This window comes from Cydia splendana, chromosome Z (genome assembly GCF_910591565.1).
Source record: "Cydia splendana chromosome Z, ilCydSple1.2, whole genome shotgun sequence".
Classification (NCBI taxonomy): domain Eukaryota; kingdom Metazoa; phylum Arthropoda; class Insecta; order Lepidoptera; family Tortricidae; genus Cydia; species Cydia splendana.
Window position 1 is genome coordinate 41,966,368 of NC_085987.1, and position 24,261 is coordinate 41,990,628.

Consider the following 24,261-nt stretch of genomic DNA (forward strand, 5'->3'; position numbering starts at 1 on the left):
CAAACTTAGTTCCACCCAATTTATCCGCCAATAATTTTAGCGACGTTCACATTATACCTAATCTGTAAATAATTCATTGAATTACAGGTATGCAATAAATAAATAAAGTGTTCATGTAAAACACCTAAAGACGCAGAAGTCAACAACGCTCGATGTCATGTGTCATTATTGTCTCTGTCTATGTGCTGTCTACTGTTGTTGTATTCGTTTTAGTTTTTTTAAATCAGAATCTATCTATCTATCTATCTGTCTATCTATCTAATACCTTTAAACGAGTTCTTGTTTATGAGCGTTTCTTTTATTTTTTGCCATTATTTACACGAATTATTTCCCCTTCGGACAAACTCGGCTCCGTTCGGCTCAGCATTGCTACGAGCAATTATTAGGGTAGACACAACTTGACGTCCCTTTGCGTGCACGACCACATAAAAGATATAATGGCTTGAATTTTGATAACCCTAAATAGCTAAAAGGAATAGTGCCATTGCCATATATTAGAAAGGGACAGAATGATTCGACCCTGACCCCCTGTCGAACTTCGGTTTTGTAGGAAGTTTCCTTTCTGCACGGTAGTAGAGTCTGTGCGAAGAGAAGCTAAGTAGCTAGTAGAAACAATTGCTTCATAAGTCAGAAAAGCGCATGTGACACCCTTAATATGGCAACACTACGAAAACCACTTAGCGTTGCTTGTTAGTCTCCATAGGCTACGGTGGTCAAAATCGAGAAAACAACTGTCTAGTACTGTGTGTTGTAATATTCAATAACCTCCCCAAAGAGCTGAGAATGTTGAATGGGAAAGTATTTAAAGTAAAATTGACTGAATGGCTACATGAACATTGTTTTTATAGTGTTAAGGATTATTTGAAATTTAAAACGTAATGTATAAAATGACAATTGCCGATTTGTATTTGATATATGTAATTAACTTTTTCACTAAATCTATCATAATCATAATACTTTTATTTTTAAAATTTTAATTTCATTGACATTGTTTTATTACTATATTGTTTTAATGAATGCATGTTAATAATTAGTAAATTAGTACCTTAATGTACGATTTTGTAAATATTTTGCATGTTGATGTTGAGTCGACTGAATACTGTGTCTAACTATTTTTATTATAAGATCTGATTGTTACGTATTCAAGCAAATAAATATTTTCTATTCTATTCTATTCTATTCTAAAAATTGAATTTAGAGCGGAGCAAGTAGGTACAATCACCTGCAATAATATGTGCCTCTTCGAAGGCCGCAAAAATATGTGACACGCTCTTATGGCTCTACAAACAAGATCGTGTCAGATATTTTTGCGGCCTTCGTTGTGTAACATATTATCGCTGGTGACTGTACCAGGGCCTCATGAGTAACGAGAAGGTGTCGTTGATCAACCCGCCGGGCCGCGGCCGGGGAGCTACGAGTATGAAGGTATCACGGCTGCTCGCGTATCTTAGCTGTATACTTTTGGTTTGGTTTGTTTGTGTGATTCTACTAGTTTAAATATTATTTTTGTTGACTCGTAGAAAAAGTATTATATACAATAGTGATATAATCAATTAATCAAGTTTTTCAATCTTGTACCTCACTTAGGCAACTCAGCAAGCTTCGTTGCCTAAACACGGTACTCGACTGAAAAACTCTCCATTATATCACGATTGTATAAAATACTATTTACGTAGTAAATAATTTGTATAAAATTTCCTACAAAATAGATATACCGGGTGTCGCAAAAATACCACGTAAAACTGACACTGGAGCCAGGAATACATAATTACCTTAATACCTCACCCCGTAGTCCCTCGTATTTGGGGTGAGTTGGGTTTTCATATAAAGGTGATTTTGGAAGATTGTTGGATCGATTTTTGAAGTGAAAATAACTTCTTTAGCGGCGCTGGGCACTTTTTGAGGTGGGGAAAAATGATAAACTCGAGACAGCGTAAGGCGATCACGTGACCGTAACGATTAGATGGCCACTCATTTAGATGATTCAAAGATGATCATACAAAGGTGATTTTGGAAGATTGTTGGATCGATTTTTGAAGTGAAAACTTCTTTAGCGGCGCTGGGCACTTTTTGAGGTGGGGAAAAAATGATAAACTCGAGACAGCGTAAGGCGATCACGTGACCGTAACGTTTAGATGGTCACTCATTTAGATGGCATTTAAATCAATAAAGAAAAACTCAATGACATTACATGAAAAAATTTGTTGCCCATTCACTCCCACACCCACCGCTAGACAGCTGCCAGGCGCCCAGATTAATAAATAATGATAGTATGGCATACTAACTAGAGGGATTTCGTTACTCTATAAATTGCATACCTATTTCCGTGGCTAGCTCTCCCTCTATCAGGCACAGATGTTGCTTGCCGTACGATTTCTCGCCATTTTCCGCGGTTGGATGTCATTCTGGCAAATGCGTTCAGGGGTCTTTCCATGGCAGATTTAATTTGCTCAGTCCATCGCATAGGTGGCCTTTTACGCGGTCTTGTTCCGTTGGCTCTACCCTGCACCACTAGACGCTCTATGGAGTAATTGTTTCGTCTTGAGACGTGACCGAAGAAACTGAGTATGCGGGTCTTTACGAGAGTCGAGAGGCGTTGTTTGATACGGAGTTCTTTAAGGATGGAGACATTAGTCCGAAAGTCGGTCCAGGATGTCCAGGAACTCTAGTACTGGTGAATAAAACGCAAAATATCATGACCAGCAAATATATTTTCTCAAAAATGGACGTCAAAGTCGACTTTGCCGTTTAAAAAATAGGTCGCGAAGCGCGTAGTTTATGGTCAGTCAAAAATTAAAAAGTTAAAAACATTGCAGTCTCGATTTTGGGACTGCAATGTTGCATACAAATTCCATTATTTGTCGAGTTCCAAACTTTTTAAAAGTTGAAATGGCCATATCAAATGAAGGCACAGGCCCATTAAACAGCCCAACATATGATTAGTACCGCGACTATTTAGCTGTCTCAAATAGGTTGACGTATTTTTGGCAGAAAAATACACTTCTATTTTTTTTTTAAATATGAAAAGGCGGCAAAGCTAATTTTTACAATTGTTTCTACTTTTTTCTGTGAAAATATATACGTAAGAACGTTGCTTTTGTAAAATATTTCTATGATATTTATATTTCTTGCACCATTTTTGAGAAAAGCACTATATATGACTCGGCTGGAAGGCTACTTGCTGGCTTCGGATTCAATTAAACGGACTCCCAAGGTCGTCCGTTTAACACGAATCCTTAGCCTGCAAGTAGCTACTTCCGAGCCTCGACAATAATGTACTATTTCTCGAAAATGGACGGCAAAGTCGACTTTGCCGTTTAAAAAATAGGTCGCGAAGCGCGTAGTTTATGGTCAGTCAAAAATTAAAAAGTTAAAAACATTGCAGTCTCGATTTTGGGACTGCAATGTTGCATACAAATTCCATTATTTGTCGAGTTCCAAACTTTTTAAAAGTTGAAATGGCCATGTTAAATGAAGGCACAGGCCCATTAAACAGCCAAACAGATGATTAGTACCGCGACTATTTAGCTGTCTCAAATAGGTTGGCGTATTTTCGGCAGAAAAATACACTTCTATTTTTTATTAAAAAAATAAAAAGGCGGCAAAGCTAATTTTTTCAATTGTTTCTGCTTTTTTCTGTGAAAATATATACGTAAGAACGTTGCTTTTGTAAAATATTTCTATGATATTTATATTTCTTGCACCATTTTTGAGAAAAGCACTATATATGACTCGGCTGGAAGGCTACTTGATGGCTTCGGATTCAATTAAACGGACTCCCAAGGTCGTCCGTTTAAAACGAATCCTCAGCCTGCAAGTAGCTACTTCCGAGCCTCGACAATAATGTACTATTAGATGCGAGGTCTGCAAGGTAACTTTACAATTTCTATTTGAATTTTAAACAATTAACGCTACAAATTTGAATTTCGAATTTTAAACAAGCTCACTGACCAGCAATTTCGAAACTAAAGTTTTTCAATAGAAAGGAGGATGGGTCAATTATACATAGTGCTGCAGACATTTTGGACTAGTCATTGAGTTTTCACTTCTGTCGGCACTCCCGGAGTGCAACCCGTTGTTTTTTTTATTATTATGAGTATTACTATAGGTCCATTTTAAATTGGAATACCTACATTATTTTTGTAGCAGTAGCCTTAAAATACCATAACACCCCCCTTTCATCTCTCCCCGCGAACCCTACTCACCCTAGTTTACGGTAATTAATACTATTAAACCAACCCAAAACTTCAAAACATGCTTACTTTGACCTCCACCGATGAACAGCTGCCAGGCGCCGGGATCCAGTAATTAGCTATAAACTGTCAAGTTTCTTTCATTCTTTTCAAGCTTTCATTATCATTTACCATTTTCCGCGGCTATAGTCTGTATCTTTAGGTATTTAAAAAAGAGTAAACAAAATCTACCTTCAAATGGCTTCTTAAGCCAGTTGAGGGTAGATGAAAAAATTACATGATCAAATAACGTAGGTTAAAGTTAGGTCGTTCAGTGACAGATCCAGGTGGTTTTGTATTTGGTTGGTTAATCAATAAATGTTATAACTACCCGAAAATGTACAAATTATTTGTTTACTTTTATTTAAGTACCTACCTAAAAATACAGAGTATAGCTCTATGTCTATTAGGATATTTTACGTTAAGACGCCTGTCAACAAATAAGAGCAAAGTTATAAAATCTTATTGTTCTCTGGTACTCCTTTCAGGTGTCGAATGTCGAATGACCATATATTATACAGGATGGCCAAAAAATAAGTGCATTCCCGTTTGGCAGGGAGGTTTTGGGATTATACTGAGCAACTTTTACTATGGGACCAACCCCGAAATCGTTCCTTCATTCTCTTGCTATCAATTTTTCCTGCCAATATTAGTTGTAGTATATTATATTTGTCATTTCTGTATAAATTTGTCCAAAATATGATATTTGAATTCATATTCTATGTTAATTTCATACTCAATCAATAATATTTATTGTCAAATATAAAAATTAATGTTAATGGTAGGGGAGCCCAAGAGGGGATTTATGTGTTTACTCGAGCGCGTCAGATTAAGATATGAATGATATCTTGCTACCCCGTGTAGTCTACCTTTACCCCTTTTAGCCATCTATGTTGAGCCCTTGGTTGGTGGGGGGTTCAACAAATTGTTAAGTAGGTAGATTGTGGATTTGGTCATATTAGTCCAAATTAACGCTATAATTGTGCTATTACTAAATCTGAAATATATTTGCACGCATTTCCTTAATCTGACGGTTACAATGTAAAAATTAGGCGTCAAACTTGTGTTCGTCAGGTTAAGAAAATGCCAACAAATAAGTGTTATATTAAGTTATAGACAAAATATAGCACTAAAGTGGACAAAAACGACCAAACTCACAAACTGCTTAACGATTTTTTAACCCTCCACCAACCTACCGAAATTTAAAAAAAATTGTAGACGCTTTCCGGCTCGCTGAAAAAAAAAACCTTTATATAACTTTTTTTTCTTCTTATCATCTAATATTTCGATTCCAATAGGTCTGTATGACGCTCGAGTAAATCCCGATTTAGCATCGTGGGCTCCTCTACTATAATATGTACCTATTTATTTTGTTTGTAATTACTTTATGTTATTATTCAGACAGCTCTGATTATGATAACTAACTTACTATAAGTAGTTATAATATGCATGTATACTTGTTTTTAGTTCTAAAACGTCATTTAAGTAATTATATTTCAATAATTTATTTTATTTATCTGTTTACTCTACCATTGAGTTTTTTTCAAATACGACAACCTCGTAAGGCCCAATGAGCATTACAATGTACACTCAGTTTCAATCTAATAAGGAATATTACGCGAAACTCTGCGTAGGAGGCGCCACTACCACTATCCGTCACAATCTGGGGGTCTACCGCGGAACAAGAAAATCGAAATTTCGTTGCATATCACTCTTGCATATTCGAGCGACAAAGAGGTAGATAACTAAATGTCGATTTTAGCGTTTCCCGGTAGGCCCTTGTTAACAAACCGCCTTGATGCATCAATGTCATATTTTATTCTCTGTGAAAACTTGTCAAAAAGTATAAGTTACTCTATGGTTTACTAGAGGATCTAGTGCTGCTCTCTGGCGGCAGAACATTGCAGTAATACTCCCTATTATACCTACTTCCTTTTTTTTAATTTGAAAAATAAGTCACAGTAAATACCTATGTAACAAATATATAAATAGCAAATATGATCATTTAGATAGGTACATACTTTTGGTTTCATACGTAAATTAAAATGTTTTTGCGTTTTTCAATAAAAAGACACGTAAAGATTGTTTACCCTTTTTCTAATGCTAAAAAAAACGAAGTATTTAGAACCTTTCATAAACCAAATAAGGTAGCATTTCTTTTGTCTCATTGCTTTCTCAAACAAACTTAATTCAAGGTTCAAATAAGAGGGAAGTATAGCTACTGACAAAAGGTACTTTTTTTTTTTTTAGAATAGAATAGAATTCTTTATTGCGAAACCATGGTACATTTAGTTGTTACAGTAAAAGGTTGTGAGAACACATGGCACCCTGTTAGGGCATTGCAAATAAATCTTACTTCTAGGTAGTTTATGAACATTAGAACTAAGCCTAATTTTAAATTTAATTAAAACATTTTCTTTGTACCTATATTATTAAATTATTATTTACACAGGGGTTTAGTATTAGTACCTGGTACTCGTAATTACAAAAAGAAGCTATCTTCCATGAACTCTTGGACGGAATAGTATGCCTTCTCTATTAATAATAATTTTAATTTTGATGTGAATGAATTTAGATTTTCTATGTTTCTGATATTATTAGGCAGTTTATTGTAGATCTGGATGGCCCTGAAATAAGGGCCTTTTTTGTAGATGTCTAAAATTGGTTCCGGAGGGACGAGCTTATTATTTCTACGTGCGCTTTTACAATATTCAAATAATTTTATATTATTTCTGACAAAAATTGAAATTTCTAGAATGTACAGAGAGTGAAGAGTCAGAATTTGGAGGTTGGTGAAATGTTTCTTGCAACTGTCGATTTGTTGTATATTAATTAGTATGCGGACACATTTTTTTTGGGCTATAAAGAGTTCGTGAACGTCACTGCTATGGCCCCATAATATAATACCGTAACGAAGCCAAGCTTGAGCGTATGAGTGGTATGCGGACAAGGCGCACTCAATATGTGTGTTTGCCTTTAGGATGCTCAGGGCAAAAAGGAAAGAAGATAGTTTTGATTTTAATTTTGATATGTGTTTTTTCCTCTTTTACAGTACATATGCGGCAAGAAGCACTTTCGACTTCCGTGCCTATGTCGACAATTTAAACAGCCATATGTACTGTAAAACGTTGTACGATACACGTGCGAATAGGTAATTCGCAACTCGTGTGGATATAAATGACTCCCTTCGGTCGTGTTTTAATTTATCACCACTCTTTGCGAATTTCCTATTTTCCGCACTTGTAGCGTAAATAACTATTATCATACAATTTCTATTTCGTGAGAAAAGGTTTTCCACTAACTAAATCTTAATCTCATATCACTTTGATTTTGATGTCGATCGCTTCAGCATAATATAATCAGTTAATATATAAACCTAGAAATGAATATTATTCTAGGTTTATAGGTTTCGCTTTCTTTTTAATAAAAGTATTGTAAATTTAGAAAAAAAGGAAAATCTATAAACCTAGTTTTTCATTGTGTCAATACTACTGTCAATAACATACTAAAAAATCATGAAGAATGGAAAATATTTAGAAGTGGAAAAACGTTTACTCTCTTTGTATGGACGATCACGTGCTATACTTCTCTCTTAATAATTATCAAAATCGAACATCTCTGTAAAAAGTTATGCGTGGTCATACATAAAAAAAAAATATATATACGCGTCGACTTGAGAACCTCCTCCGTTTTTTTCGTCGGTTGAAAATAGGAAACGGCCTTACAAGGATAAATATCAGTTCAGTTTTTAGTTCTTATGGCATCTGTCCATTGGGACAATTTTGCCAGCATCAAGCTAAATCAGCTTGATGCTAAAATAAAATTCCATTCTAATTGCGGCTTGATAAATACAAATACCAGCTGCGACGCTGCCAATCTGCGTCGCCCCTTACGGACGGAGTAGGGAAATTAGGAAGGGAAAGGAAACGGACTATCTCCGTTTCCGTAATTACTTTTCCAAATGTACACAAGGAAACTCGAATTGCTATAAATGTTATATTTAATCCGTGTGAGCTTATTTCTATTGTTTTTCAATAAAAACAAGTAAAAACTCCAAACAAAAATAAAAATCCAAGCCGTTTTGAACTTTTATTGCTTTTTTTTGTTTCTATAACATAAATAGCATTTACTTTTAAATATTACAAGTTACAGTTACAAACGTATAGGCATTGCACCATTAATAAATAATAATATAAAATAATTCATTTACATAAAACTACCGCGCGTAGCGCGTGTTGCCGGTGTCCTTATATTAGAAAAATAGTGAAAAAAAAAAGCTTTGATTGAAATTTGGTTCCTTTATTTGGTATTATTTAGCAAAATTTAAAAATCCAGGGACGGGCGGTCAGCGCATGGCTAATGTTGGTGCTGAGACACATTAGGGCGAGCGCAGGCGCGGAGCGCGCGTCCCTGTCCTCCGGACGACAGATGGCGTTAGTACGAGGCTAGGGCCCCGCCGGCGCGACGGCAATCTCACTTCATAGAGAGTGATCACGTTATCACACGGTAGACATGTCTCGCAAGCTGTCAAATCAGTATCGCTCGTCGTCCCGGCACGCTACTACCGCCATCTGTTACCCTATAAAACATTAAACGACTAGGCTTAACCCGACCGGCCAGAAATGCTGTTACTCCGTGCTGAGGGCGCGAGACTCCTGGACCAGGTAGACCTGGGAGCCGGGCACGGTGGAGGTGGTGACGAAGGTGCGGTGCTTGGCGCGGATGAGCGACAGGTTGCTCTCGGCGACGTCGGCGCGGTCCTCGGCGGCTTCCAGCTCGCGCTGGAATCGTCGTGCCCGTGTTACGGTCTGCTGGGACATGCCCTCCTGCGAACGGAACAAAGAGTTATCATAACATACGTGGACACATTACAGAAAACACCAGCCAACCTCGTGATCACATCATAGTTGTTGATGTATATAGAATATTGATAAATCTGACAAAACCTGCACACAGGAGAAGCTTCACCTCCTGTCTAAATGATTGATGCCGAGATTGCCGAGACCTTTCGATATCCTCTGGCTCCATGGAGAGGCAAGGTATCTTCAAATGATCCGTTTTAATTTAGACACAACCCAAAGAGTCATTGATATTGATTTGGAAACAAGATAATATTTTCATGATGGACATCAGGACAAAAGTTTAAAAATTCGTACCTGTTCCGTCAACTGCCTCTTGTAGATGTTGACCTTCTGGCTGACCTTCTCCAACGAGTCCTGGAGCAGAGAGATGTTCTTCTGGTCCTCCTCGCACTGTATGACGACCTCCTTGAGCTGGCGCTCCTTCTTGCGGAGGATCTTGATGGTCTCGGCGTGCCTCCTCTTCTCCTCGTCGATCTCGAGCTCCATGTCCTTGATGCGAGCCTCGAGTTTGCTGATGATGCGCTTGCCTCCGACGATGGCGTTGGTTTCCACCTCTTCCAGGCGGACGGACAGATTCTACAAATTTAAAGACAGTATTAGGTAGTTATTGGATATTAATGAGAATAACGAGTTAACGAGGCGCTGTAACAAATCATATTCGTTTGATATTTTCCATAGTTAAGGTCTAAAATTAAGTTAAGGAAGACCGTTACAGGACAAGGAGTCTCGTATTCATTTATTCTGCTCTACCAACTCCATTTCCGTAAGTGTAGTGTGTATACAACCGCAAGAGTTAAAAGCGACGAAAGAGCTTAAAGACGGCCTTCCCTTATAGACACTCTTTTCCAGTTATAATGACCTTAATTCAGTTTAAATAGCAATTTAGTTTAATCTGTATCAAAATTGAAACTATTGGTTTAGGGTAAAATTTCACAATAATGTGTACCTTGACTTCAATCTCAAGAGACTTCTTGACGGCTTCGATCTTGACGATCCTCTCCTGTTCCTCATGCAGGATCTCGACGGTGTGCTTCAGCTCGGTCTGCGAACCAACAACCAATGAGTTAGGGAGTCAGCCGATCAACAGTAATAAACCTCCACTGTTGGACATAGGGCTCCTAGACAAACAGTTATAACCAGTCGCTTGCATCACGTATAAGGATTCGGATCTTGAGAAACGAATCCTCCTGGCGATTTTGTTAATTTTATTAGGAATTTACTTTTAAGAAATCGTTTCTTAGTGATGCCTAAACAACATAAAGAGATAATGTTTCCAATTTGAAGGTCCTATTTTCAACCGCTTACGTTGCATGTCGCTGTATGTTGTCTGTTAGTATTTAAGTAAATACACTATTTTGTATGATACATACTTATATAGATTACTTAGTTGCCAAGCAGAGCTTAGTTACCCCAGGCTCCCATGAGCCGTGGCAAAATGCCGGGACAACGCGAGGAAGATGATGACATTTATATATTACTCGATAATGATGCAAATGGCAAAGGGTTCTTGGTACTTAATCGTCTAATGAACAATTTATCCTAGGAGAAGACACGGTGATAACAACACACCTGGACGCGCTGGTATCTCTCGTCAGCCACGCGCAGCTCGCGGGTGATCTCGTCGTAGTCGGCCGCGACGGCGGCCAGCTCCTGCTCGATCTTGGCCTTGCTGCTCGACAGGTTCACGTTGATGACGGTCAGCTCGTTGATGCGCAGGGTGGCCTCCTCCAGCGTCTGTTCCACGACGCGCTTCTGGCGGATGGCCTGGACGACAAATCAGCTTTGAACATGGATATTTATGGCAACAAACATGGGCTTAACGACAGAGGTGCTGAGAAGTGTTGTTTTAGGTATATACCTCATACCTATGTCATAAAAACAGTACTTATTTATAAACTTTTATTTTATTTGCAATTGTTGTCTCCAAAACTTGCTAAATACTTTCGACCGTAACCGATTTAGCTTAAAATTGGGCATATTTATTTACTTATAATATATGAGTAATATGAGTGTTCCCATTTATTGGGTAACGCAACCATTCATTTTGTAAAACAGCGCAGTCCACGCTAAAATCTTACATCAAAAATTAATGTATCTTTACATTTTATAGCTTTAGAAGTTTTGTACTTTCGTAGTTTCGATCTGTCGATCAACTACCTACCAATTCTTAGACGTGGTGGCCCTGGAGCCAGAAGGTATAGTTACCTGCTCGTAGTTGCCACGGATCTCCTCGACCTCGCCGGTGAGGGACTGTATCCTGCGCTGGGCGACGCCGTACTGGTCGAGGGTCACCTGCAGCTGCCTCTGCACCTCGTCGTAGTGGGTCTGGATCTCCGTCAACTGCCGAACAAATTGTGTTAATTATCTATTTTTAAGTGAATTGTGCTGGTGCTAAGTAAATTTAAATCCTCAATAGTGTACACCAAAAACACATTTAGGACTTTTATAACCAATTATCGGCTAGCTATTGCGAATTAAACTTTATGCCTCAATCAGGAGAAAAGATACAAGATACCTAAGAGAGATTTACTGCGGTAAAAAGCCACAAGATGTTAAATGTTTTGAATGATTTCTACCAAAAAGCGCAGCTACCTTAGGTTGATGTTAGTTACCTGCAGCGACTGTTTCTTGATGGTCTTCTGCAGGTCGAGGTTGGTCTTGTTAGCCACGTCCAGGGACAGCTCCAGCTCGGTGATCTGGATCTGCAGCTTCTTCTTGATGCGGGCCACCTCTGTCTTTAGCTTCGTCTCGGCTTCCACCACGCGGGCGTTCAGCTGCTCGATCTCGATGCTGGTCTGCTTGCTGAAAGGTAACAATGTAAATAAGATGGGTTTTGTTCACCTTTTCCAACAATTGGCTTAACTGTTGTGTATCGAGTTGTGATTAAGAAGGACTTCTTAACACACACTTTAACGACAGTTAAATAAAAGAACGACGTAAATTTTGTGCCTATAAAATATTCGATCCTCATAATTTTTTTATGACAATTGACAACCATTTGCAACAATTCATCCCACCTATTCATAATAAAATTTAAATTATCGTGAGTCTGGTTGAAAATTTAGAACTACGAACTCAACTCTGATCCGCAATGAATGAACTCTTTATTAACAAAGTCTTTTAGTATTCACCTTGTGTCAATCATGATGCTCGTATTTAAGTGCTCGAACTGCCTCAAGGTTTCCTTAAGCTCACTCAACGGTTTCAAATACGAGTCGTCTATAATAGGTATCTCTTGATGAACCACAACGAGATGTGTCTTTGGCGGGGGGGATACCGAGCGTCGGATGCACCTCACCGTTTCTTCACACATGCTTTCTACATGCTTTCTAGCCATACTGGACATTTCACTTTCTGACATTATACTTTTCTTGACTCTAGCAAAATTTCGATCGATCTGAGCTTTTCTCGCTTGAGTATCCATTTTCCGTACATACGCATTGGCCACATTCTGCCTGCTTTCGTCTAACAGAGTCTGTGCGATGGCTTTAGCTGATTTGCCTCTATACATCAATGCTTTACCTTTCAATTCAGCACCGACATTCTTCTGCTTATCATAAAGCTCTAACTCCTTCTCGATCTCCTCCATTCTCTGTTTCTGCCTCTCGGCCCTAAATTTTTCCCTGTTAACTTTAGTCTTCTTCGCTTTCACACTAACACTTTCCACACCAACGTGCTTTGTAACGTTTGCTGCCGCAGCCGTGGCCACACATGTGAACGGTGCCCGCTTCGATATATCAAATTTGTTGAGGTCACGCTTCGCTTGCTCCGAAATTTCCTTAGATATCCTGGAGACGTCTTCGCGGGAATACGGCTGCACCGGTTTGTCGAAACGATATTTCTCCAACCCCCTCTCGTTGTTCCACGGCAAGTGCGGCGGTTTACTCGCGACTCCGTGCTCCTTGTCGGAGATGTAATCTATCATTGGCTGGTAGAAATTTATGCCGTAGCCATAGTTGTCTTCGTAGACCGCAGTAGGAGGGCGGTTCCATTTATAAGTGGCCACTTTAACCGGCGGCATTGTTGAGCAATAGTGGATCAATCGTCGGTTACCGATGAGTGAGTTGAGTTATCGAGAGGCGTGCGTCGCCAAAGGCCGAGGTCGTAAAATTAGGTCCGCGAGCAACTCGGCGACGTCTTTTGTACAAATTAATCGGCAACCATGTGCCAAAATGCTAATGTGATCACCTATTTTGTGCACCAATAGGACGTCTTGTTAAATATAAATGGTATCCGTGCCAATAATTAGAGATAAATTCTACCCAGACGCTTTTAGGTTTGTACCGGAAATATTCCGATTATTCATGGCTAATTCATGTTAGTTCCTAACATTATTGATATCTTTATCAAGAGGATGGTCGCAGCATTAATTATCTTGGGTATTTGATGTATTGGTTCGATTTATATGTTATTTGTATATTGGCTGTACCCCAATAAGATAAGTGTGTCATGGATGATGGCTGCATGCTCGGGTGACAGGCGTCAGTCATCGGGGAGGGAGGGGTATTGAGAGACGAAGCGCTTAGTTCCGAGTTGGCTCCCGTCTGGTAAAGATGGCTAGTGTTCCGTGTAAATGTTCGGCGGCTACTTTTCACGAGTTCACCATGGGGCACAACCCATGCCGGCACTCTCGTAAGCTTTCTGATCTTACTATCTATGATTCCTTGATTCTATCTTTCTTTCCTACATCTGTGTGCTAATTATTAAAATATCTGGTAACAATTAGTGTATTAAGTATCCTGTTAGGTTATAATGTTTAGAGTCACTACAGAAATAATCTACAGCAGACATGTTTCTATAGCTATGTACTCACAAAACTAGACTCACATTTTTCCTCTCTCTCTTCCCACATTTTAAACCTCGATCATAACATCAAACCAAAACTGCCTATCTTCGATCCAACCAGCTTGATATGATTCCCTGTACAGGATAAGTACCTAGAGCATCCGTGCACATTAGAGAAAGCATTTATATAGCAACCTGAAAACTTTGCCCTAGCAAAGCCTACATCGCGGAATAGGTGTGGTGGTTAGAGTAGCACTACCCTGTATTTCTCACAAAATAGGCATAAAGGCTGTCGATATGCGGTAAACGCCCAGGATAACTATGATTTTCTGTCTCATTCCGTTCAAGGGCTTACCGGATGGCTTCGATCTCCTCGTCCTTCTCCTGCAGGCGGCGCTCGGCCTCGTGGCGGAACTGGCCGAGCTCGGCGGTCAGCCTCTGCGCACGCTGCTCCTCAGCCTTGCGGCCCTGATCAAACAAAATAGACCTTCAATACATTGCGGTAAGAGCTACAGGAAATTGTCTGTTGAGGTCGGTAAGGTCGGTTGCACCAAAACTTTTATTAGGTACCGTATTACGTTCGCAAAGTTTGAAGTTTGATAGTTCTAGAAGCTTCTCCGTTGAGTTACTTTAATCATCCGTCGCCATCGACGGTAATCGGTGTTGGTGCAATCGGCTCTTAATATAGTTCTGGGACAGTAATCGCTATATTCAGTAAATGAGTAAACCAGCTCTTTTCCTAATTTTATTATATTTGGTTAAGTACCTACTTCGTGCCTACGTTTACCGATTAGATAGACTTAATTAATGTTTCTAAATACACGTGCGCTATGGCAGTACCTATCGATATTATCGGCAATAAATATCCACTCTTGAAGTCATAACATCATATATTACTTCCAACGAATGTTTGCTTGAAATCATTGACGTGGAATCATTAATTATGGTTCTGGCCACAAGCGTACATTAGTTAGTGGTGTAAACGTCCGCGTGGGTTTCAGAAATCATCAGGAGCCATGTTTAAATCGTTTGCCAAAATACTCAATTACTCATCAACCTAAGGGTGGTATTCCATCTGTCATAAATATATATTGGTCCAATGTCATTGCGTCTCACTCTCTCATTATGCAAAATGTGAGACATAATACACATTGGACAAATAAATTGGACAGGTGGAATACCACCCTAAGGCTCACGGCTATAAGTAGTACTTATTCAGTTCGATGAAACTTAAATCATATTCAATTGGAACAGAATTGCATTTGGTTTGTTTCGTTCAATTTTTGAACTAAGCAATCTCGGATCTACTCCTACACTCATCATTTTCAGTAGCAAATTTTGGAATTTACCTACATTTGTATGGCCCCGCTTTGGGACGTTATACAAGTTTTAGATTTACGATTGTGTTTACGATGGTTAAAGTTATATTCCTATGCTTTGCGAATTCGTGAATTCCGTGTACCATTAGCATTTAGCAATGCGAATGTAACAATTTGACAAAGTTTGATACGGGGGTGCGGCTCTAGTTTACTGCAGGCAATTGTCGAGATGACTCAGTGAACATTTGATTTAGGTATTAAAGTCGGCGCAGAAACAGCTCCGTCCGACTTAAGAGTATTTTCATGTCCAAATCTATAGCGGATGTCACTACGGCATAAAGTCCCTTTTTTTTAGTGAATAAATAAATACATATAAAAACGCGCTTTTTTAAATTTTTACTATTTTGTGGTCGTATTATCCGCCTCCGATATCGGATCAGACAATCTGAAAACGCTCAAACGAGCACTATATTTATGGTTAGGCTACAAGTGAAAATGAGAACAATTATTATGCCTACTAGCATTTAATAACTGGGCCTCTTGGTATTTATCTCGACGAGCGTATAAATAAATGTCTAACTAAAGAGCAAGGTAGGAAACCTGGCAGCGACGAGTGATGTAGCAATTTGTGACTGAACGGCTGCCAAGCTATCGTTAGCCGTGCACAAAGTCGCTTTTATAAATTAGCTGTCTATTTCATTGTCGAATTTAAACTGTTGTGAGACATACTAACATTGAATAATTTTACGGTTTACACCACTATGCCCGCCTGCAATGACAGCGGAAGACCTCCCCCAACCTGTGTTCTCGGCGCGCGCGCAGCGTACGACGCGGCGAGCCGCAGTACGCGATACACGGCCGTCGTGAACGCTGCTCGCACTGTTAGTGCTTGAGAAAGGAGACCTAGGCTCTCCGAAACATGTCGCGCGAGTGACGTAAAAGTATTCAATTTCATTGTCTATGACATTGTCTGATTCCCTACAAAAAAAACCTAGATAATAGCGATTTTCGAAGTCCTATCCTTCTTCCTGTCTTTGGAAGGGTTGAAACTGTTCCAGGCCGGGTATGACCCGCGGGCTGTGTAGGAGACCCAGGGTGGTTAGATAATACTCACGGCCTCGGCTTCCTTGTAGGCGGCAGTGAGTTCCTCACGCTCGTTCTCGAGACGGCGCAGCTCGATCTCGAGCTCGTGGAGACGGCGGGTCAACTCGGTCACGGTGGAGCGGGCGTCGTGCAACTCATCTGCAATGGAAATGATCCGTCACACAACGTTGCAATTAGGTTTACAAAACAACTGTGTGGACGATGGTACCTATCTAGGCTAGTCACAGTACAGTCAGCATCGATGGTAAGGTATGAAACAACGCACCAAAATTATTTGCTACCCTCCAATACTTAGAAATAAATCTCTACAGTTCGCGTTCTAAAGTATCTGTTACAGTCTTAGTTCTAGGTACACATTTTATATACAGTTAAACTGTTATATGTATTAGAGAAAGGTAAATACTCTGATCCGCTACTTCCGATGCTGACTATATATACTTCCAAATCATTAAAAATAAAATCAGACTTTGCTACACGCTTTAAAATTTGATGATAAGATGCAACAGCTCCTTTGGCATAACTTAATGCAACTTTTCTTTCTAATGTATAACTTTTCTTTGTTACTGATGACTTTTGGCTTCTATTATGAAATGTTTATGTAAATATTTGATGTGTAAGCTTTTCACGCATCTTTTCATCTACAGGTATTTGAATAACGAGACGAGTAGAAGTCAGCGTGTTAGTCAGGCGACGGAGACCAGCTGAAGAGAAACTGGTAAGGTTCGTTTGTGTCTTACAGATCACTTTCTTGTTTTCATTTAATAATCTGATTTAATAACCGAAGCTTGGTGTAGATTTGTGATTTGACTCTTAGAAGGAAATTGGCTTGGCGGGTGACAAATGTCAACATATTAAAGGGGACATAAATGAACTATGTATAGTTGTGGCACACCGTTATTGTATGTAGCCTTTTTATTTTAGATGATAAAGGCTACACGTATTAAAACTAGCGACACCATATCCCATTCCTGTTTACTTAACCTTTTGACCGCTAATGACGTCAACTCGCTGGCCCAATATTACAGGGTTCTATGTTTTACTTTTATAGAACTGAAATTAGAACATTGTCATATTGACATTAAGTCGAATTTCAAGTAGATGTATCTTTGAAAATGTAACATAGAACTTTGTAATATTGAGTCAGCGATTACTGACGCGCGTGGCTACAGCCCAATATCAACCTTCGTGCATTCCGGCATGGTTCACGATGACGCGCCGCGCACGATAGGCGTGGCGTTCAAAGGGTTATTTCAAAATATAAGTAGCATAGACGCCAAAATGACAGGCAGTTCAAACAGCGAAAGTTCCTGAAACAGACAGATCGTGTAGGTGACTGACCGCTCAGTTTCTTGTTCTCGCGCGCCAGCGCGTCCTTCTGCTCCCTGGTCTTGTCGAGCTCGTGCGACACGCGCTGCAACTCCGTCTGCTTGTTACGCAGGTCGCGCTGGGACACCTCGTACAGCTGCACCGTCTCCTCCAGGCGGGACTTGATCTCGATGTTGACGCGCTCCAGCTGTTCGGTGCGCTTCTGCAGCTCCCGAGCGGTGCCGTTCGCCTTCTCAAGGTCGATGATCAGCACCTCCACCTGAGGACGGAATGGTCACTATACAAATCCGATGTATTTTTTCTCATTGTCGTCAGTTGAACGTTATTGCTATTTTAAAACATGGCAAATTAGTATTTTCACTTTTTGGTTTCAATCATAATGTATCTAATCTAATCATTGCACCTGGTTTCTAATTTAGATTTTATTCTTATTTATACTGCCAAGATCTACATAATTAGTCATTAACAACATGGTTTCCAGTACGAAAACACAATAATCACAAACCATTACTGTTATGTTTGTGAAAAGAGTCAACCCTTTTTTTCACTAAACTGAAAGGACGTAGTTTAGCGAAAAGGATCCAAGGGTGTATATGTAAAATGTATCATTTAAATAATAAACTTTACCTTTTGACAGGAAGTTCTAATTTTATTGACAGATTTTTGTGAATTGGGTCGATTTCCCTAAATTATATACGTCCATTAATTATTGGTATTCTGAATCCTTCATCTCAATTGTGGGCATCGTTAACACACCCTTGTACCTTAATTATGACCATTCTATTTGTCATATGTTGGTGAAATATATTAAATATACAAGTAAGTGAACTCGGCTCACCTCGCTCTGCAGGCGCGACTTCTGCTTCTCAACATTGTTGATCTTGACGATGAGGGTCTCGATCTGTTCCTCCTGCTCCTGGATGCGGATGGAGTACTTGCGGCGGAGCTCCTCGATTTCCTCGGCGCGGGCCGCGGCCTCCGACTCGAACTTGGACCTCCAGTGCTGGACCTCGCCGTTGGACTTGACCAGCTGGCGTTCCAGGTCCAGGCGCGCTTCGGATTCCTCCTCCAGTTGCACGCGGACGGATTCCAGGTCGATCTCAACCTGATTTAAAACAAACACGGGTCTTATAAAAGTGTAAGTAGTCGTTTTAGAGAACTGCTAATGGGTTAAAAGAAAAATAAGTGTACGTTAAACATTACAACCTTTTGTATTTTTAAAGAATTCGTTTAAATCTTAGCCCCTAAAATGTGCGTTCCATTTCTTGGTTGTTGATACTCGTAAATATGAAATTGATCGTTCTCAAACGGAGAAAATTCGAAGTTTCTCGACTTAATTCCAAAGTCGTCTACTAACGTTTACTCGGTGATGTTTTGTCGTAATTTCCGCTATGTTTGCACCTTTTCAAGAAACGAAAATAATTTCTTATGTATGTTTTACACATTTCGTAGGTCATTGTTCCAATTTTTATTTTGAGCACAATTACGGAGTTCACAACGGATAGGCAAGTTCGAGAAAATGAAATAATATACATAAATGCAGTTACGTGTTCACGGCTGAAATACTACAACATATTATGTTTTTTTTTTATGCAGAAAGTGTAAACCCTATTATTGGACATAGGTTATTTTTTGCAAATCCACCCTCTGAGGGGAGGAAGCCAAAATTACACACTGAATAGTAAATAGTTAATTAGTGAAATACCTGGTGCAGCGTGGCCTCAAGCAGAGAGCGCCTCCTGTCTTCATCCTCCAGGCGGCGGCGCGCGTCCTCGAGCTGGCTGGCAAGCTGGCTCTTCAGATACACCACATTCTCGATGTTCACCTGAAAACGTACAGGTAAATGTTAGGAAAACTGGCACTTTCAAGGCTCATTTAGGGCTGATTTAGACGGCGCGTGAACTCGTATGTGATTTTAGTTACATTGAGGACTATTGGTTGCATCCAATTCAGCCGACCAATCAAATACCGCAGTGTAATGAAACTCGCATGCGAGTTCTCGCACCGTCTAAATCAGCCTTTAGATAGTGCGAGAGTGAGTTCGATTGAATTGGTTGTACCTTAGTACAATTGATGGTTCTCGCACTGATGATTGTATCAAGTGAAAACTGAGGTGGGTGCGTTTAAAATTACAGCAGGTACTCATCCTGGCCAAGGTTCAAGATTGAAGTTTGCGAATGTATCGAGAGGATACAAAGTGGAATTAACATTAGTTTTAAAATTTTGCAACGGCTTCTATGGTTTTTGGTGGGGACGCAGAGAAACTGTTTAATTTTTAATCTAAATCAGTACTTCATCAGGTATGGTTTTGCTCTAACAATTTAGTATTGACTTATGAAAGGTCGATGAAAAATTGTCAAAATTTTATAATAGGTAAATAGAATACACACCTTAAGGTCCTGAACTTCCTTGATGAGTTCAACATTCTCTTGGGACAGGCGCTGCTTGTGTGAGGTGATGTCGACGATGGTGCGGTTCAGCTCCTCGATCTTGATGTGCAGCTCGCTAATGGACACTTCGAGCTTCTCGCACTGTTTCACCACGGTAATCTTCTCCTTGGTCACGTTCTCCACTTGGGCCAACAGCTCGTACACTTCAGCCTGGAACTTGGACTTCTCCTTCTCGGCTCTGCCGGCAAAGAAATAAGACCATGCAGTGGACGTTCCAAAAATAGGCACAAATACAAGCAGCTTCCGTAGGTATTACATGTAAACTGGATTTTTCGAATTTGATCATGCCACTTTGATATTTGGGGTGTCGGAACATTTGTATAAACGTTTTAGTTAATGTATAATTTTGTCGTGACAGTAAAACTTGATAATTTCCTATGGTACTCGTGGCGATTGTACTGAAGTAAAACCTAACAAGAACCAAACTTGAGTATGTTTCTACAGCCTCATTCAATTTGAATTTTGGCACTAACTAGGTTTTACTCCTATGATTGTTAGGTATTCTGTTTTCGGAAACGCTTGTATTTGAGTGTTTTGTTTTGTAAAGGATGATTGCATGAAAAATCGCTTAGCTCGCATATTCGCACGGCAATAGGAACTTAATCTATACAATGGACACAACATGCGGTTAAGGCACAATGAAATTGGGATGTATTATAGAATAAATGAAAAAAAAATGTGAATAGAAAAAAGATTATGCATTTGCATTCTATAAATAGAATAGAAATGGTACAAATGCGCACTCTGTTTTCTGTCATGATACACTAAATGGTGACGAGTGTTTCCTCACCTGGCTTTGCCTTTGGTAAGCTGGTCGATTTGTTCCTGGAAGTCGACAACGATCTCCTGGTGCTTCCTCTTGAGGAGGTGCGCCGTCTCTTCCGACTCCAGATGGACATCTTCCAATAGTTTGCGGAGCTTGGTCAACTCGGTGTCACGTTTCCTGTTGATCTCGAACTGAAAACGTACAGGTCTATTTCAAAATACACCCTTAACTTACGGGTGTATTGAAACAGCGAAGACTTGGCACATACACTGCACTCTATTTGCTCTATGATCTTTTCTTAAGAATCTTGTAAACATTCAAAGACATACCTATTTACTTTACAACTTGTTTGAAGTAGGTACCAGTAATTTTAAAAAAATCGGTTTTTGGTGCAAGTTTTTTTTTTTGTTATTTAGGTAGGCAGGTAGGAGTTTTCTTGTACGTTTATTCAAAAATATTTTTATTAAATTAAGATTATACTTCTTGTGTAACTATGGAGTAGAATGTATGCACGTAGTCTTAATACTGTCATTAAATCTTCGTCACATTAAAAAGTGGAAAGGCATAAAGGTTGCCTATTTTTTTAATTCTAATTATTACGTTACCATAGGAATGTTCCTGAGGTAAGTGTTATTTGATTACTGTGAAGACATTTCAATATTTATTTAATAGAACACTCCTATACTTTCAAAACTGTAAGGGTAAAATAACTTAATTTAAATATATAATATAATGATTAGTTTTTAATTTCTTGTCCTTTGCCTTTCCACTATTCATACGCGAAGGCTTTAAAAAATAGGTTCGATTTCCAGTGTGACCTGAAAATTAAAAGTAATTACATCGCCAAGCAATAACAATATCGCATTTGCAGAATGAAATATCGCAGCGCATAAATACATAAGTTTTTGACGAAATTATTAGCATACAAATAGTATACTAATAATTGCGTGACATGACAATTCACGTAGGCGGTAATATACAGCGGCAACAGGAATGTCTTCGTTTCTTATGAACCGTCTTGGTCTTCAGATTGTATGTTTTCTTCTTTTAAAGTCATTAACCTTCTCTTATGCTTGTAAAAGGTTTTAACTTGTTGTTCCAGTCAACACTTATTTTTGAAAGTAAATATTTTTCTTCATATCATTTTTCGTTTTTGTTTTTGCTTCCGAGATCAATAGCGTCTTCTTTGACTTTTTGTTTGTTGTCCGTTTCAGTATCTTCATGGTTTGTTGAACATTAGCTAGTAAACAGTTTATGATAACCTATGGTGAATATTGTTTTATTTACCTGACTCTCAGCTCCGCCTTCAGCTTCCTCCAGCCTCTCGGACAGTTGGATGACTTGCACGCTCAAATCTGCCTTTTCCCTCTCGATCTGTTACATGAAAGAAGATGCTAATGATATCTTATTCTTTGTAATAACCACCATATACATTTATACTTTAGTACAGTTAGTAGTGCAGGGAAGGCTAAAGTAATTGGCAAACATGACGAAATTATAAAAACATGAAAATGAAGAAAATGTTGATTTCGAACAATAATGGAAACTGTAATTAGTCCATGGTAACAAGAGCTGATTTCGACTCATGGGTTTTCCGTATTAGTAAAGAACTAGTAATGTCAAACTTGTCAAAAATATGCGAATCAATTAATTCATGATATAGTCATTAAAAATTATATAACGTTACGTACATATAACACACTTCGTAGAGTTCATAAAGACTGTCGCTATGACTAAGTCGGATATTTTTGCCGGTCTATTATTACATTTCTATATTGTGGCATTCTCCGAACATCATTTGGCCCAGTTTCAAAAGTGTCTCGAGCGAGAAGTAGAGATTTGTGAGAATGCTTTCGCTACATCTATTTTTATCCGCGGTTCACACAGCGCAGGAGTTACGCGATCAGTTCACAGCAGCATTCAAAAATAGATAGCGCAAACCGATCCGATGACGAGATATGATGAGGTACCGATGATATTGAACTCACTTCCAAATGTTAGGACTCATATCCAAAGCACTTTCCAAGACACTTAGTCACACTTTAAGGTTTAAGTACTTAAGTTAAAAAAAAGCACAAAATCCGTTAGTACACGTTAGCTGGGCGGGGCACCGAGGGTGGCGCGATTTTCCAAGGGTGCAAAGCTTGCGAACGAGGGCGGCTTATTAATAGAGCCGCTCCGCCCACCGCGCGCGCGCCCGCTTTGGCCGCGCGCGCGCGGATCACGTTTCGGCCGCTCTTACCCTCTGACGCAGCTCCCTTTCGGATTCCAGATCATCTTGGAGGAGACGGATCTTGTCCTGAAAAATACAACATTATAGTATCCGCAAACACTATCACAGCACTGCACTGGTTGGTAAACGGGCTGTACCTCCAGCCTGGAGAGAGAACTCAGGTCGGCGCTATATTCGATGTTCACGTCGGTGGTGCCCCCACCGCTGCTGCGGTAGGTGTACTTTGAGCTCTTCGCCACGGCGGACATTGTCGCTGGTCGGGATCGGTCGGCAGTCGGCGCTACGTTACCGGTCGGGCACCGTTCGACTAGTGAGAGCGGGCGGGCTGGTCACCGCGCGAGCGCTGCTCGCCCCTCCCCCGCGGGCCGCGCGGCGCCCGCGCCGGCTCCAGGGCGGCCGGCCGGCTGGAGCGCGCGGATCGTGTTACCACCCCCGCGCGCCCCCCCCTCTCGGCCTTTTATAGACACGCCCGCCTTCCCGTCCGCAGTTCTCTTTTATTTGTTTTGACCAAAAAGTTTTTGGCGAAACCCTTTTCAGCCCGGTTCAGAGATGTGCAGCGATGCGGGATCGGTTTCTTTAGGTTCACCGCCCGACTGACTATCTGCCGAATCACTTGTAGCACATTCATCATTTATAAAGCTAAACAACATTAGGAGCTGGTCGTTGTTCAAGGTCGCGGGAATGATTCTGATGCGCGAGCGCTGGGAGTAAACAAACGAGTCCAGCTCCCGGATTCCCGTCGATCCCTGGCACTCACTAAATGCCACCAACCTTCTGAACTTAGCAATGAACTTCCTACACTCTTTGATTGTCTCCCTGATATGTTTACTAACATTAATCAAATCTAAATTTAACGGGTGGTACCAAATAATCTGCGTTTATAGCAGACTTGGATGACTATAATTGACATGTTGTAACGCTATTACTTACGTTATTACCCGATAATACTGTCAATTTTATAAATAAGTAAAAAGCGTAGACTCTCAAGATCAAAGTTTTTTGCCAGATTTTTAACAGCTTTAAGAAAATCAACTCATCATCATGGTATTTTGGTATGGTATCCTTAAATATTTATAAACAAGTAGTGGTACAAAATAAGGCCCACTTGCACCATCCCACTAATCCGGGGTTAACCGGTTAAACCGTTAACCCAGTGTCAAATTAACTCCAGGTTTAACCGGATA

The 24,261-nt window shown here is 39.8% G+C and overlaps 2 protein-coding genes across 2 annotated transcripts; both read right to left on the minus strand.

Annotated features, from left to right (window-relative positions):
* Positions 1 to 8,308: 8,308 nt before the first annotated feature.
* Positions 8,309 to 23,402, minus strand: LOC134804047 (paramyosin, long form-like). The gene is made up of 16 exons (XM_063776927.1): positions 23,215 to 23,402; positions 23,087 to 23,143; positions 22,132 to 22,218; positions 20,869 to 21,035; positions 20,019 to 20,256; positions 19,334 to 19,453; positions 18,467 to 18,733; positions 17,641 to 17,887; positions 16,313 to 16,440; positions 14,235 to 14,347; positions 11,707 to 11,896; positions 11,300 to 11,434; positions 10,664 to 10,858; positions 10,041 to 10,136; positions 9,389 to 9,670; positions 8,309 to 9,058 (listed from the first exon to the last, which is right to left on the minus strand). Exons 1-16 carry the CDS (start codon positions 23,323 to 23,325, stop codon positions 8,861 to 8,863), a joined length of 2,631 nt encoding a protein of 876 aa, XP_063632997.1. The 5' UTR covers positions 23,326 to 23,402; the 3' UTR covers positions 8,309 to 8,860.
* LOC134804116 (paramyosin, short form-like) lies at positions 12,222 to 13,223 on the minus strand. The gene has a single exon (XM_063777058.1). It carries the CDS (start codon positions 13,113 to 13,115, stop codon positions 12,222 to 12,224), a length of 894 nt encoding a protein of 297 aa, XP_063633128.1. The 5' UTR covers positions 13,116 to 13,223.
* Positions 23,403 to 24,261: the final 859 nt, after the last annotated feature.